Here is a 16,536-nt window from a genome sequence, read left to right as displayed (position 1 = left end):
TTTAGTGTGAACAAAATTATACTTGTTATGATAGCAGCATCAGCAAGTACTTTAGCATCTTTATCTGCTTGTATCCTTTGTCCCTCCTTTAGTTAGATCATTGAGTGGATTATTAACTGGAGTATTTTTAATTAGATCAAATATATCAGGCTTACCTCTAGCAGCGAAATCAGGTATATGCATATTTTTATAATAACTAATAAGCAATTTTTATGAATTTTGAATTATGCAGTTCAGGCGTGTCTAACCTGCAGCCATGTAGGCAGCTGTAAGTGTTATGCTACCTCCCTCCCTCCCTCTTCAAGCTTAAAACTAGCATGTCAAAAAATCCAATTTGATACTGATTTTTCAAAATATCCCTTTTTAGCAATATTTCTTATGATGTCTTATGTATTTTCCTTAGTATTTAACAATATTATTACATCCACATAATAAGAATGTTATTATTATTATTATGTTGGTAATAGTGCTGGATTTTATTTAATTATTACTTATAAAACAAACTGTAAATATAAAAACAAATAAAAAAATAAATAAATAATTTGAAAAATTCATAATTTGTGTGCTAAGGAATTTTTATTGCAGCCTCTAATCACTGTCTGTGAGAATCTATGCACCTACAACCTTCATTCAAAAAATTTTGGATGCCTGTAATATAGATTATTAATGAATTATCAGTTAAAAAATTTTAATTGGAAACCATTTTGCTCTTATGTGAAGTACAGAAATATGTAGAGAAATTTAGAACTTGGAGTTCAAGCCATGGAACTATACTGAATATTGAAATGCTGAAAAACCCTTTCAATTTTTACAATTATTTTTGCACATTATAACACATCATGTGATCAGAAAGCTGCTGTGAGGTATTGTGATACAAACCCATGTAGCACCTTTGCAGTATGAACAGTACAAAATTTTCGTCACATTACAAAAGTACTGTTAGTTGCACTGTACATAATTAATGTATGAAATTTGGCTGTAAACTGAGTGTTTGCCCTCTCCCAACTTTGGTTTACTTTAATATAGAATAGAAACAATTTTATGTAGTCCTATTCTAAATAAGTAGCAGTAATCTTTAATTACTTTGAAAAATTTACAAGTTTGATGATCTTGACATTTTAATAAATTTTTTAAAGGTCTAGGGCTGTTGGAGCTCTTTAATTCGTACCGTTCCATAGAAGATGATGAGATTTTTATTCAATGCCATGCATTTGATAAATTAAAACATGCTGATGAAGAGCAAGCAGAAAATTTTGGACTTACAGCTTCAGCTACTCATTATGATCTTTTCCACTCTGTTTTAGATAAGGTAATTAGTTTTATTTAATTAAAAAATTAGTTATATCTGGCATCTAAAATAATTTCAGAAATGTATCTTTATTACACTAAATAATTTAAAACTGAGTCATAAATAAAACTTTTTCTTTGTCAGAATTCTCTGAGATATGATGTTTAGTCTCTGTCATGAATAATGTGACTTGTGTCAGCTGAATTAGCAATTTTTTTTTCTCTTGTATGCTTGTAACAAGTCACCTTGAAATGTGATACTTATAAAGCATCACTGAAAGGCTATTTTGTTATTTGTCTCAAGTATCAGACACTACTATGATAGCCTGCTTTAAGGACTCCTATTGACTAAAACACAACCTTTAGTTGTTTTTATTACATTTTCCTTCAAAAAAAAACAAAACAGCAGTACCATGGGATCATTACAGAGACACTTTGCTTTAAAATATTTTAAATGGCCCAAAAAGGAGTTTGAACATAAATTTTAAATTTCATGGTGTGCAAGCCCCAAATTAAAGTTCAGTTTCATATTTTAATTTGTGCATCATTTCCAAAACATAGGTAGTGTTGCTGAGAGGAGAATAGTTTGGTGTCCATAACTATCAGTGGGAGCAGTTCTTGAAAATGTGCATTTGCAAACTAGGTCATAAATAAAATCAATCAGCAGAATGTCACAGAAGAACAGCAGATAGTGTTGGGTAACAACACTATCTGCTGTTCAATCCATACTGCATCAAAGTTTTGAGAACTAAGAGTAAAGAAAAAAATATAAAAGTAATCTGGAATTTTTCACATAACATTTTATACTAAATTTGGGTTTCATTTGAGCACTTATTTTTTTGGCTACATATATTCACCCTCCTTCCACATTTGACCTGAAGAACTACTGTATTGTTTCCACTCTTGTGGAAACAATGCATTGAAAGTATTAATATGTCATTCAGCAATTTATTGTAATGTTGGAGATTAATAAAAGTAATTTGTGGTTTCGGCATGACTGTAACCATTGATACCACGAAATCAACAATGAAAATATTCATTGACTTCTTTAAGAAGCAGAGAGAGATAAACATTCTTTAGACTTGTCGGTCATCACCTGATTATTTATTCTCTATTTCACCTGATTATTACTTATGTGAATAGTTTACCTGAAGCTGAGGATAATTCCATAATTCTTTAATAATTCTGTTGATCGGAAATCACTGAAGCAAAGCATATTATGAGCCATTGCTAGTATTAATTGTGGAAATTTACAATATATGTTTCTGACAATGTGTGCGTGCATATTAAATCATGTTTACAAGATTATTATTATATCAGTATTAGTATTAGCTATATGGTGCAATTAAGCCAGAGGCTTTTGTTACACAGCCAAAATGTAATAATAATTAAATAATAAAATACGCTACCTATTTAATTCCACTCCTCGTGTGTGCGCGCACACACACACACACCATAATAAAACTCATCTTTTTCGGAGTTACTGTAGACACAGTTAAAACTAAGTGTACTTGTATGGTTTACTATCCCAACACATTCCTTGAAGTTATTTAAGCTTATTTCCCTCCCAGGCATTTGTTTTCCTGTTTGTTTGAAATATTGCTATCCTTGATACCTTTTTGCCAGCAGCACTAAACAAAAACTTTTTGTATGTATGTAAGCTTTACTTTGACCTATATCATCAGATAAATGTATATATACATTTATCTGATGATATCTGATTTACCTGATGATAGATGAAATATACATTGTATAATTCAATTGTATGAATTAGGATGAAATATACATTGTATGACTTCAAGTGATCCTATATAAAAAGGCTTTTGTTTTTACTATTAATAACAGTGAGAAAAATGTATCAATTACTTTTGTAGCTTTTCTTCTCAATTTTCCTCTATTTCTTTTATGAGAAAAAGATTTTATCTTTTAATTTGGTAATTTTAGAATGGATAAAGAATGTATAATTCTTTTTATTCATTTTATTAAAATGGTGTCAGCCTAACAAAGAGCACATAATCAATTGTAATAGTGTATATCTGATGGGCCAATGTCTTGTCAGAAATACAGCAAAGAAAATAGTCAATTATTAATATTTCTATCATCCTGGGGGGGGGGAGATTATATAAATAATTCAGCAGTTGGACCACCCAACAAATACAGAAAAATAACATATTTTCAAAAGTGTCAGTCTATATCATAAAAGCTAGTTTTTTTTTCCCCATCTTTTTAGAATATCAATCCAAGACTAGCCCAGTGTGGGCCTAGTCCTGGATTGATATTTATTGCTTGAATACCGTATGAAAATAATAGAAATGGATTTTTCATTATATGTATATACAGGCTGGCATTGGGATTTTAAAATAAAGTTTTCAAATTCCAAACTCCACCACTGCTGAGGTCATCTAAACATATTTAAAAGAAACATCTTTTGAGGAATCAGTGTCCATTAAAGATTGTTTTTCCTTAAATAATATATTAATTTTCAAAATCATGATTAGAAGCAAGCATTTTTCATATTTTTTCGTAATGGCCTATCATTTCACATCAGAAATACTGTTGATTTCCTATAGAACTTCACTGACTAAAGTAAGGTATTTACTAAAATTTTTTTTCTTTATATAAGAGTACAAGCTTCTTTCTGGTAGCTTCAGAAAGCACAAAACAAGGAATGCCATATCCTTACATGTTGTTTTCTTGGTCAGAATTGTTCTAAAATATTGACTGAAGATGTACTTTCATATGGAAGGTATTCAAAATTTCTGACTGGTGTGTCGAAAGAACGGAGCATTTGAGCTAACAGCACATTCAGATCAGATGTTTACTTACAGTGCAGATGTCTTGCAGTGCCGAAAAAGAAAACTGCAAGTCACGTGATTACCGTATTTGTTTACATTTGCCATTTTGAAAGTGAATTCTGTACTGATATCATGGATTATACCACTGTTTTACATTTATTTTAAATTAAAAACCCCTCACTATGACTCCTAAAGTTAAACCTCATATAGGGAAAAAAAAGAACAACATTAAAGCTTAGTGACAAACTTGATATAATCCAAACTATTACATTAGGGTCACCTGGAAAGTTAATTCATATACCCATGTGTATTGTGTCTGTAAATTGTGCGTTCTCTGGTCGATTTTCCTGTTTTTCTGGACGAAAAACCGCAGTTTCTGGGGAGGAAAACCTTGCTATCTATGTCTGAGACCGACTAACTCAGCCATGGAGTGAAAATTTCCTGGCATCATCGATGGGATTCAAACCCAGGCCCTTTCCACCCAGTATGGGGAGGATGGTGACGATACCACTGTTGCTACCCATGCATACTGAACTTGATATAATAAAGAAAATAGAATGGGGCATAAGCAGGAGTGTATTAATGGCAGAATATAACAAATGGATCATCAACATGTTTATGTGTTTTATGTGCAGTTATTAAAATTGCCTTCTTAATTTCTCTGTTTCTTATTTAGCCTCATTATGTCTGCATTAAATATATTAAAAATAAAACTTTCTAGATAACGGAAAAATCAAAATAATGGAACCTTGAATCTCCGAAGGTGCCATTATTCTGAAAGTCTATTTGTATAATTCCCAAGAAATAAATACCAAGAAAGTTTCTTTGATACACTGACCAAACAATTGCAATAAAACTATTTATTGTTATAAACTGTAAAGTATAAATACTATGTACAATTAAAATAATAAGTTATTGTGTATAATAAATAACAGATTAAAATTTAAATTAAAAACATGAACAAATTTAAAAATTTTAATAGTAGTTTTTGGAAGATACACAGAAACTTTGTCAACCAAATAACTTCTGTGTGTGGTTGTTTCTTTATACTATCAAAGTTGCTATACTGCAGATGATTTTTTTTTTTTTTTTTTTGATTTGGTAGTTGTTGGCGCATCGGCTTCTGTGGCCATAATGCACCTCCCAAGGTTTTTGCAGTACTTTGATCCAAGCCCGAGGCGGGAATCGAACCCGCGACCTTTGGGTTGCCGGGCAGGTACTTTACCCACTCGGCTAGCCCGGTCGGCTACTGCAGATGAACTCTTCAATGTACGGTGACAGTTATACATTGAAGAGCTCATATTGAAATGTGATTCTGATTATGAAGGACTTCTCCATACTTCATTCTTCCCCTATTATATTAGAGGCACTTTCTGCATAATGATGGATTCCAGAAGGGGTGAATTCTGGCTCCTCTATGTATATTAATAATTTGGTCTGTATTAAAATATGAAGTGCTTCAAGCTAGTGAAGACGGTAGATTTTTTAAAAATTATCCAAACACGAAAGTTCTTCTGAGTCAATTTTGATAACCTTCCTCTTGAAAATGAACCGCCACTTCCGATTATGAAATATCAGTTTTTGATATGGTTGTGGCATGGTTCTTAAATGATCTAAGCTGTGCAGCTCCTTGCTACTGGGAGGTGGACTACATGCATCATAGGTGGTAATTGCACAGCATACTAGAAGTGGCTGCTGATAGCATTAGCATTAGTAGAGGCATTTGATGCAAGAAAGCAAGCTTATGCAGCATCAGCCAAAAAAAAAAAAAAAAAAACCCACTTCCACTTCACCCCTCTGTTCATCCAAAATACCTGTCCAGCTTATTTATTTAGACTTAAACTTATTTAGGCTATCAACCTCCACCACAAGGGATGGAAGTCTGTTCCACCAACCAACCACCCCCTGGCTAAAGGCAAATTTCCGCACGTCTATCCTACATCTGTCTTTCCTCAATTTGAATTTATGCCCTCTCAGGTGATTTTTCTGAGCTAGAGGAAGAATCCCATCAGCATTGAGCATGCTTAAACCATTCAAGGCTTTATACACCTCTATCAGATCACCTCGCTGGTGCCTAGTCTCCAGACACTGTAATTTGCAAAACTTAAGCCTTTCTTCGTAAGAGCACCCCTTTTGTTCCATTCACTAATCTTGTTGCCCTTCTCTGTACTCGTTCCAGCAGCTCTACATCCTTCTTGAAATGAGGCCTCCAGACCTGTATACAGTACTCTAGGTGTGGCCTGACCATTGCCTTATACAATGGAATAATTACCTCCTTATCCCTGCTGGAAAAATTCCTGTATATCATTGACAATACTCCATGAGCTACTCTTGCAGCCCGTCTGCACTGCTCAGAGAACTTCATATCTGCCTGCACAACCACCCCCAAGTCCCTTTCATTCTCTACCAATGTCAGTGTAGTACCACAGAGTTGATACGTTGCTCTGGGGTTGCTGTTTCCCATGTGTAGTACTTTACATTTGTCAATGTTAAACTTCATTTGCCACCTCTCAGCCCATCTGCTCAACCTTTCCAGATCCTGTTGCAGCAGCATAGTGTCAGTAGTGTCCTTGACAACCCTGCCAACCTTTGTATCGTCTGCAAACTTGGACATTAAGCTTGATATACCATCATCAATATCATTTATAAATACAGAAAACAATAATGGACCCAACACTGAGCCCTGAGGGACTCCACTAATAACATTAGTCCACGATGAGCAGTGTCCATTGATTACCACTCTCTGTCTTCTCCCCCTCAACCACCCCTTTATCCATAGCAGCAATTTGCCTCCAATGTCACACTGCTCCAATTTGTGTAGCAGTCTTCCATGTGCAACAGTATCAAAAGCCTTTCTAAGATCCAAGTTTTTAATATCAAAGTTATTCCCTGCATCCAGTTCTTTTGTGACTGCATCATAGTATCCAATCAAGTTGGTCAGGCAAGACTTCCCCTTAACAAAACCATGCTGTGTCTGAGCTATAACTGAAGTCTTGTCTAAATGATCCTGCAGTGCTTCTTTAACCAGTGCCTCCATTAATTTTCCTGGAACAAAAGTTAAGCTCCAGGTCTATAATTACTTGTGTCAGCCTTTGATCCTCCTTTGTGAATTGGGGTCACATTTGCACATTTCCAGTCTATGGGTGCCTCCCCTGAGTCCAAGGAAGCTCTCATAATTATGGCTAAGGGTTTGCTTACTTCCTTTGCTGCCTCCTTTAATATAACTGGATAGATCCCATCCACCCTGGGTGCCTTTCTTGTGTTTATCTTCAACAGTTTCTCCTCCACTTTACTTCCAGTTATTTCAAGATTCTGTAGCTTACTGCTAGAGTTGAATACACCTCTGGCATTCCCCTTGCTGAATAACTCCTCATGTGTGAATGTCGATGCAAAATATTCATTTAGTTTGTTAGCTACCTGAGCAGGATCATCAACAGTTGACCCAATAATATCAAGTGGACCAATCTGATTCACCCCCTTCCTTCTAGAGTTTACATAAGTAAAGAACTCTTTGCTGTTTTTCTTTGCATCCCTTGCCAAAGATTTCTCGTAATCTGCCTTCGCCTGCCTAACCTCCTTTGTAACTTGGTTACAGATCAACTTGTATCTATCATAGGCTTCTGTGTCATGTGTTAATTTGTAAGTATCCCATGCATTTTTCCTTCTCTGCCATATGCCTCATTAGTTCATCTGACATCCATTTTGGCGTAAACCTTGAACAATATTTCTTAGTTGGTATGTAAAGCCTAGTAGCTTCCAAGATAAGTTCTTTGAATGCTTCCCATTTTGAATTTGCTGTTGGTAACATCATCAGTTGGTCCCACTGTATAGAATTTAAATGCTGTCTCAGTCCATCGTAGTCGCCTTTACGGAAGCAATAACCCTTCCCTTTACCCCTAATGGTAGTTACCTCTTTGAGTAAATCCCACTTCAGCACACTGTGATCACTGCCACCTAGTGGTTCATTTATCTTCAGATTCTTAATGCATGAAGAATCACTGCTGATAATCAAATCAAGAGTATTACTCCCTCTAGTTGCCTCCCGAACATGCTGATGTAGAAAACAATCATCCAATAAATCCACAAAAGCCCTGCTAGTGTGTGAGTAACCAGCCCCCAAATTCCAGTCAATATCTGGGAAATTAAAATCTCCCATTATAAAGACTCTCTGATTTACTGGCCCACTCTATTTCCCTGTACAGTTCCTTATTATACTCATCAGAGTCATTAGGCCTATAGCACACTCCTACTCTCAATTTTGATCTCCCAATGCTTATGTCACACCAAACTGACTCAACACTGCACTGTCCAGCGATGTCGACTGGCTTCACTTCCTTGGTTTTTATGTGTTTCTTAACTAATAGCATAACCCCTCCCCCTTTCCTATCCTGTCTATCCTTTCTGTAGACGTTGTACTCCCCAAATTGCAGTTCTGCATCCTTTATATCTGTGTGACACCAAGTGTCTGATATCCCAACAATATCTGCCTTTGATGTTTTGAGCAATACCTGAAATTCATCAAATTTATTTACTAAACTCCTAGCATTGGTGTACACGCAAGTATACCTGCACCTGTTTCTATTCTTAGCTACCCTAACACAACCCATGTGTTTACTTGTACTGCAATGGCTCCCAGCAGTCTCTGAAGTACCACGCATCTTGTTTTTCAGGCTTCTGCTCATTCTAATAGAAGCAGTGCAAGAATCTCTTTCACCCCTGCCAGTGGCTACTGTCAATCTATTGGTCTTTGTCTCCCCCCAAGCTAGCAGTTTTCCGACCCACCTAACACTGCCTCGATAGCATCAGCAAATATTCTTGCACCCTTTCTATTTAAGTGTATCCCATCCCTGTAGAAGCAATCTCTCCTGTTAACAAGTACAGTCCAGGCTGAAAAAAATTCTACCCCCTGAGCCTTGCACAATCTTTCCAGGGCCGAATTGATCGACAAGGCTCTCATCATATACTCCCTCCTATCGTGTCTGGGCAGAATTGCAGACACTTTCAAATTCAAACCTAATTCTCGGCTTTTGTTCAACAGTGACCTGTACTTGTTAAGTAATTCTGCCGGTCTCCTACTCTTAATATTATTAGTGCCAATGTGTACAACTATATCACCTTTTGTGCCCTTAATAGATGATATTCGCTCTACAATGTCATCAACCTTTGCCCCTGGCAGACATACCCTGGTCCTGTTCCACCTATCTTTTTTACAAAGCATGTTCCCCGTTTCCCTGACAATAGAGTCACCAACAACTACTAGTTCCTTCGGGACCAACGCATTCTGCCTTGGGGGTTGCCTGTGTCACACGATGCCCAAGTGCAAGCTCTGGCATTGATGTGGGCAGCTGAGAGCTTGATGGGCCCCTCAATTTAGTTTCTTTGAGGGCATCCACCCTGTCCTTCAAGCTCTCATATAGGCCCACAAGAACGCCGAGTTGTTGCCTGATATCGATACACTCCTTGCATCGCGCACACACAAGACATCCCCCTTGGCAGTATCATGTCCCGTACCCGATTGCTCTGCAAACATCAAGCAAACAGTGCATTTTATAAGGCTGTGAGTCAGAGGACAACTGCCCCCCTCAGTTCTGCTCTGAGCCACAGCACTTCCATTAGCTTGAGCCTTTTGCTTTGCTGCTCTGGTCTGAGTCATGATTCTATTAATTTATTAATTAATTATAATTAATTATGTTATGTTATTAATTATGTTAAATATAATTGTTGAAATATAATATTGTTAAATTATTAAATATAGTAAATATAATTATGTTAGATAGGCCTGAATAAAATGTAAAATAAGCCACATTGGTGGGAACAAAATGATCCCTCTCTCCCTCTGGACAGTATTTTGAATATGTTAAGAATATTGGGTTGAAAATCACATTTGATTAAATCAGATCTGACTGAATTTTCTGTTGTCTCTACCATACATTATGACATCACACTGCATATCAACCCACACAGGCAGTTTCATTGTTGATTAGTAATTAATATCTTATGAATGTTACAATAAGTAATAAAAGATTGAATGACCATTCAAAAACACCCTGTACATGTGCACATGAAATTTGAGCAATAAAAAACATGCAGTACACAAAGTACCACTATGGTGTGTGTGTGTGTTGGATTATCAGCCCCATTTTCTTCACAGAAACAGTCCATATTCTTGAAGTGTTTGAGAGTTTTTTGTATACCAGCTGGATGATATGGAATGTTGAGTAAGGTCCTTCCGAGAAGATGTGCAGCTGAATGCACATGCATAGCTGTAGTGACTCTGAAGAAAGTGAAATCAGTTGAAGTTTGCATGATCCTGAGGGACATTTGTCATTCAGTGACAAATGTCCCTCAGGATCATGCAAACACTGAGATCGTCAGCTTTATCTCCTGATATATATATAAAGTAGATTCCGGTTATTTGGGCCACCGGTTATTTGGGGCAAATCTTAAAAAACAGAAACCAATCGAGAAAATAGCCAGGGTTTACTTTGCTTAATTGGGACAGCATGCCGTTTAATCGGGGCTGGAGACCGCAGCACTGGAGATTACCCTACGATTGTCTCCGACGGTACCACGTGGTTCAGTAGAAATTCTGGAGGTCACAACCATAAAACAATTAGCAGTTACCTGTTTATTGGGCTTTTTTGTTAGTGAAATCTATCATAAACGGACAGTAAACTCGATCTTACTGAATTTGCGATAATACCGACAGCTGGAATTCTGTGGGTTATTATGGTGAAATGTGTTTACACGTCCATGGAATCTTCAATCATATAAAAAAAATTAATTTTCAGATCTTCTCTTCATTCCTATTTTTAAAGCTTTGTAACTCGTTACTCCGTTCTCATTTGTGCATATTGTGTTACTTGCAATTTGTGTGTGTCGTGTTCTTTGTTATTGATTGCTTATCTTTTTACTGTTTTAAGTTTTAACACCCACTCACAAATGTCAGTGAACAGAAATGCAACTAGTTCGTATGTACATATTACAGTATGTATTAATTATTCCTATTATCACGTATATTCTTCAGATTTTCACATATCATAAAATTAAATTTTTTTAATTGGTAAGGTAATAAAGGATAAATTTGTGCTTAATATATCTTTACTTTTATAGCCTGTGGATAATATTCCTCCTATTTTCTCTAATTAGAATTTCTGTTTAATAGAATTAAAATTCAATTCACAAACGTGATCACAATGACCTGCCCTTACTACACATCGTATAGCGAACGATACTTTACTATGATGAGTTTGTCATAACGTGATTTGATTGTACAGTGAAGTAATTGTAAAGGGGGGTACATTGTATTTTTAACTATTTACGTGAAACTTCGGATAATTGGAGCAGCCGCTTAATCGGGCCAAAATGCACTAGTCCTGATGTGTCCCAAATAACCGGAATGGACTGTATATTTTTTTTTCTGTGGGGATATCTTAAAGAGTGGGCATTTGTGAACAATCAACACTCATATAAGAACTAAAGGACACCATTTCCCAGGATGTGCTTTATCAGATTGCTGAACAGATCTCATTGGATTTGAACATGTTTAGCATAGAATGATGGGTGCTTCCAACATTACTTATAATATCTTGGGACCATACATAACAACGTTACATGCCAATCAAATGCAGGGTTATTGCTGCAAATGTAACTCGAGATATACATAGATTTGCAACTTTGAAAATACCATGTACATTACAGGCTATCCTTTACTGTTTATTTTAATAGGGAATTGGTTTCTAGTCATTTTGTATATTGATTTATTTCATATCAAGATGTTTATATTATTATTCTTTGGTTTTAAAATTATTTTATTCAAAATATACTTATAATTTGTCATTAAATTATGGAGGAGCTATTACAGCTCGCGTACAAGGTGTGGCAATAAAGTTTCCGGTCTGGTGCAATAAAAAGCACACAAAGTGAAGGGTCTCAAAAATAGTTTTATTTTTATTCAAAGTACTCATCACCTGATTGAATGCACTTATTCACTATTATAAAAGTTTCTGAAAAGAATCAGCAAAGTCATCCAAATAGATAACATTCAGTTTGGCAGTTACATTTTTCTTTACATTCTGAACATCCTGAAGTCTCTTTTCTTGAGGGCAGTTTTTACCTTGGAAAAGAGGAAGAAGTCATCTGCTGGTGCTGGATTGGCAGAGCAGGGTGGATGGTTGATCTGTAATTGCCATGTTTCATCAGAAATATCTTCACAAGTTCTGAATGCACACAGGGGCATTGTCATGTAACAAGAACCAGCTGTCTTGCTCTTTAAATTGCGGCCTCACCTAGGAAATAAACTTCAATAGTCTTTGAAGCATCTGAACATAGAACACAGCATTGGCTCTCTCCCTTCAGGTACAAATTCCTTGTGAATCACACCCTGTTTCTCGAAAAACATGATCAGCATCACCTTGATCAAGTCCATTGCGTACTCTGACACTTCACCTCTGGGTTGTACTTAAATACCCATCTCCAGTGACAGTACAGTTGAGGAAATTAGGATTCTCTTAAGTCTGGATGAAGTCTTCACATGATGATCCTCTTCGTTGCTTTTGTCAGGCTTTGTGCCACAAATTGGGCACAGACTTTCCTCTAAAATCTTTTTGCAGAATTTGACAAATCATTTCTATATTCATATCCAAGTCATCAGCCATCATTCTGAGGGCCAAATGTTGATCTCTTGCCACAATTTCCTGAACTTTTACAACTCTGTCCTTTTTGAGAGGTTGATGGACATTCACTTCTTTGGTCATCACAAACGTCCTGATGTCCACCTTTGAACCGCTTATTCCATTCAAACACACTGGTACAACTTAATGTCACCATAAACAGTTTTTAACATTTCATACATTTCTATTACAGATTTTCCCAGTTTAAAGAAAGTTTGATATTCGTTCGTTGCTTCATTGCAAAATCATGACGTGGAACATTAACACTGCTAACGAAACAGGTTGTTACGTGCAACCTGTTAACCTACTGGACAGCCTCAACTGCCATCCATTGGAGGAAGTCTGAAGTACAACATACCACTTCTGTTTATTTTCAACTTCAATGAACATGACCGTAACAGCACCAGGCTGGGAACTTTATTGTCACACCTTGTATTTATAATTGAGGTCAGGTTATGATTATTGTAAAACTTTGTTTCTTTCCAGGTTTATGAATCACCTCAGTCATTTTCTTTTCTTCTTTTATTGTATAATCTTAACAAGCTTGACCCAAGTGATCCTAAAAGGTTTGTAACATAGAAATCATGTCTTATCTACTGTGTTGCTTTCAAAATTTATTATAAACCAAAAAAAAATTAAATAAATATAAAGATAATCAGCAGCACATACACAATGTGGAGAGGATTACAAAAGTAAGAATGCAGCTAACACATTGCATTACACATAGACCTGTTTCTTCTTATTCTTTGGGCTGTAAGATTACCACATTTGCACCAGTGGAAGTTAATCTGAATGAGAGTCAAAATGTTGGCAAAAAAAAAAAAAGTTAATTCTGAGTGTAAATAGAAATATTTATATTTAAATAATTCTTGCCATATTTTGTATTCCACTTTTACACAACATTTAAAAAGGCAGAAATTTTGATTTCATTGTTTTAAACTCAAAAGCCTTTTCACTTCAAGAATAAACTTCTGTATATAATGCTTCCTTGTATAAGGAATTTCATAAGGAAGAATTATAAGAGATATTGTTTGAATTCAAACAAAATTCTTATAATGAAATCTCTTGGTATTAGTACAGTGAAACCTCCCTCAATGGATATCTCCCTAAAATGGACACCTTGTTGTTGGACACTTGGACTTAGGTCTTGGCCAGAAGTATTAGAAATTGCATGTTAAACGATCTTTCCAAAATTGACACTAATGTGAAAGTGAATAGATGTTCTTTTTTGCTGTTTTCAACCTCACTGAACCAGACACTGGCATGTTTTTGAAGGTCAGTGGGATTTACAATAAAAGCAAATAAAAGTCAAGATCATTACAGTAATATTAATTATACTTGTGATGGCTGTCCTAAATTACAAACTTATTTCGACTGTCCACTATCATACTTCACTTAGCAATGCAATAAAATTGCCTGAGAGATACGGTTGCCAGAATTAAAAAGAAAAGAAAAAGCAGTGCTGCTGTAGTCTATCAGGTTTGTAGACCCCTGGTGGTGAGATACAGTGTGGTGAAGTCTACATTCTGTAAGACAGATATGATATTTGGGCATTGTGCTAGACAGATCTTTGAATTTCAGTTTTCACATATTTTATTTATCAGGAAAGATACAGAAATTCATGGGCATGATCACACAAATTACTAGATTCAACTGGGAGTAAAAGATAAAGCACTTGATCTGCTCTATGAATGCATATCTATCCCCGTGATTATATAGAGAGCATCAGTTGCTCCCTATGTAATCTATAGGGAGCTCCCTATAAAATGTAATCTGTGTTACTCTTTAAATCTGAAAAGCTTTCAAAGAAAGCTTGAGTCAGTTTAACAAGTAACATTGCTCAGAACATGTATGGAATGTAGAACTGTGCAACTGCTGCTTTGTAAGTTGCAAATTTAAAAATTACAATCATCCTGCGTTTGGTGCCATGTTATAAGATACTTCATTCGGCATGGTATTTGGGACTCTTTTGAATGTATATGTGAATAACTTAGCCAATCCAAAGAAGAAGAGGTAAGGATCTGTATTGCTTTGTTGGATTTGTGGCAGGAACATTGGAGGATATGTAGTAAAAGGACAGGTAACACAAGTGTTCCCTGGATGTTAAAAATGTTGCTTCACTAAGCAAGTGGTTTGCACTAAATCTACAAACACTACGTTTCCTCAATGGATGTGATTCAATTAATGAAAAATTGCATTTTCTGGAATTAACTGTAAGTACAAGTTGCCATTGTGGTCATATGGAATTGTCGGAGCATATTGTGTGTCGCTTGAGGAATATGAAGACCTAAGAACTGAGTTAGTGTGCATGCAGAATCTGGAAAATATGACAGTGGAGTTGCGAATCAACCTTGGTTGAAACAAGGAAAAACTTTATAGATTTTTTGGATTTTGTAACTGAAGCTTTTGTTAGATACCAAACACTGCTTTGTATGGATTCCTAATTCCTGTATGGGAGCATATTGTGTATGGAAGCATATTGTGTGCCTAATTCCACTATGCAAATAGTGGCTCCTTGTGTTGTTAGTTCCTGCATAGTAAGGAAATAATGGTTTCTTGTTCTTGCTGTTTTCAGAACCTCCCAAACACTTCATTTATTTCACAAATATATGTGGTCTCAGTTCCAGTCTCAGTGATGTCCATTTCCACTTAGTCTGCTAAGCCCCACTTACTTTTGCTGGTAGAATCCCAATTATCAGTTTATTTAACCACTGCTCATCTCAGTTGTCCTAATTATTTGCTATATGATTCGTTTCACTTCAAAGGTGGTACTTGTGCATACGTCCACTCTGATATTCCCTGTCAGAGACTTAGTAATTTGGAATCTCCTCTTTTCGATCATCTGTGACTTAAAATCTCTCTACCTCATTCTGTCAGATTCATCTGTTGCCTCTATCTTTCTCCCAATTCCACTCATCACTTGGAACTCTTTGACTTCCTCTCTTTGAAATTTGTCTTTCTCCAGTCCAACTTTCCTAACAGTGTGATAATTTTCCTTGGTGATTTTAATGTTCACAACTCCAACTGGCTTCTGTTTTCTAGTCACATAAGCTTAGCTGGTTGAGATGCTGAGGCTTTTGCAATTACTAATGACCTCACACAGATAGTTCATTTACTTACCAGAATACCAGACAATCCTAACCACACACTTAATCTTTTTCTCGCAAATAACCATTGTAAGTGCAATGTTGGGGTGAGTGGTCCTCTAGGCACCTCAGGTCACAACTTGGTGGTTGTCTCTTTTTTAATACAGCCTTTCTCTCTTGGCGAATCTCAACCCCAGGTTGTTTGGCATAATAATTATGCAAAATGGGATGATCTGCGAGATTTCTCCTTCTTTTCCTTGGTCGGATTACTGTTTCAAATTTTCTGATTTCAACATTTGCTCACATCATGTCAGTGAAATTGTTCTTGTAGAGATAATCCTTTATTCCACACTCTGCCTTAAAATCTCATCCTTTATCTAAATCCTAGTTTTCCAGTAAATATGCTAAGGCTGTTCAAGGTAAGAATGTTGCATATTATAATTGGCTTGTATCTAAATCTCCAGGTTCATTTTCTGCCTACATCAAAGCTTGCAACAATTGTAATGCGGTTATTAATTGGTCCAAACTAGATTTCAAACAGGCTAAGAATAGAAAACTTGCTTCTTGTTCAAATGGTAGTCGAGCATTTTGGTCTCTTGCCAAAGCTATTGGTCACACCTTTTGCCTGTATTTTTTCCCACCTATGTCAAAACCAGATGGTTCTATTGCACTTCAGCCAAAGATAAAGCTGACCTG

General features: G+C 36.0%; 1 protein-coding gene across 1 annotated transcript in view; it reads left to right on the top strand.

Annotated features, from left to right (window-relative positions):
* The window catches only part of LOC150090892 (inverted formin-2-like), a 203,543-nt gene that overhangs the window by 99,054 nt on the left and 87,953 nt on the right, over nt 1–16,536 (top strand). The window contains exons 4-5 of the mRNA XM_090376423.1: nt 1,137–1,309; nt 13,241–13,320. Coding sequence (XP_090232549.1) covers nt 1,137–1,309; nt 13,241–13,320 — 253 coding nt within the window. The remainder of the gene's footprint in view (nt 1–1,136; nt 1,310–13,240; nt 13,321–16,536) is intronic.

Source organism: Mastigoproctus giganteus, chromosome 1 (genome assembly GCF_048544385.1).
Source record: "Mastigoproctus giganteus isolate SK-2022 chromosome 1, ASM4854438v1, whole genome shotgun sequence".
NCBI lineage: Eukaryota > Metazoa > Arthropoda > Arachnida > Uropygi > Thelyphonidae > Mastigoproctus > Mastigoproctus giganteus.
This window is presented reverse-complemented; position numbering and strand designations above follow the sequence as displayed.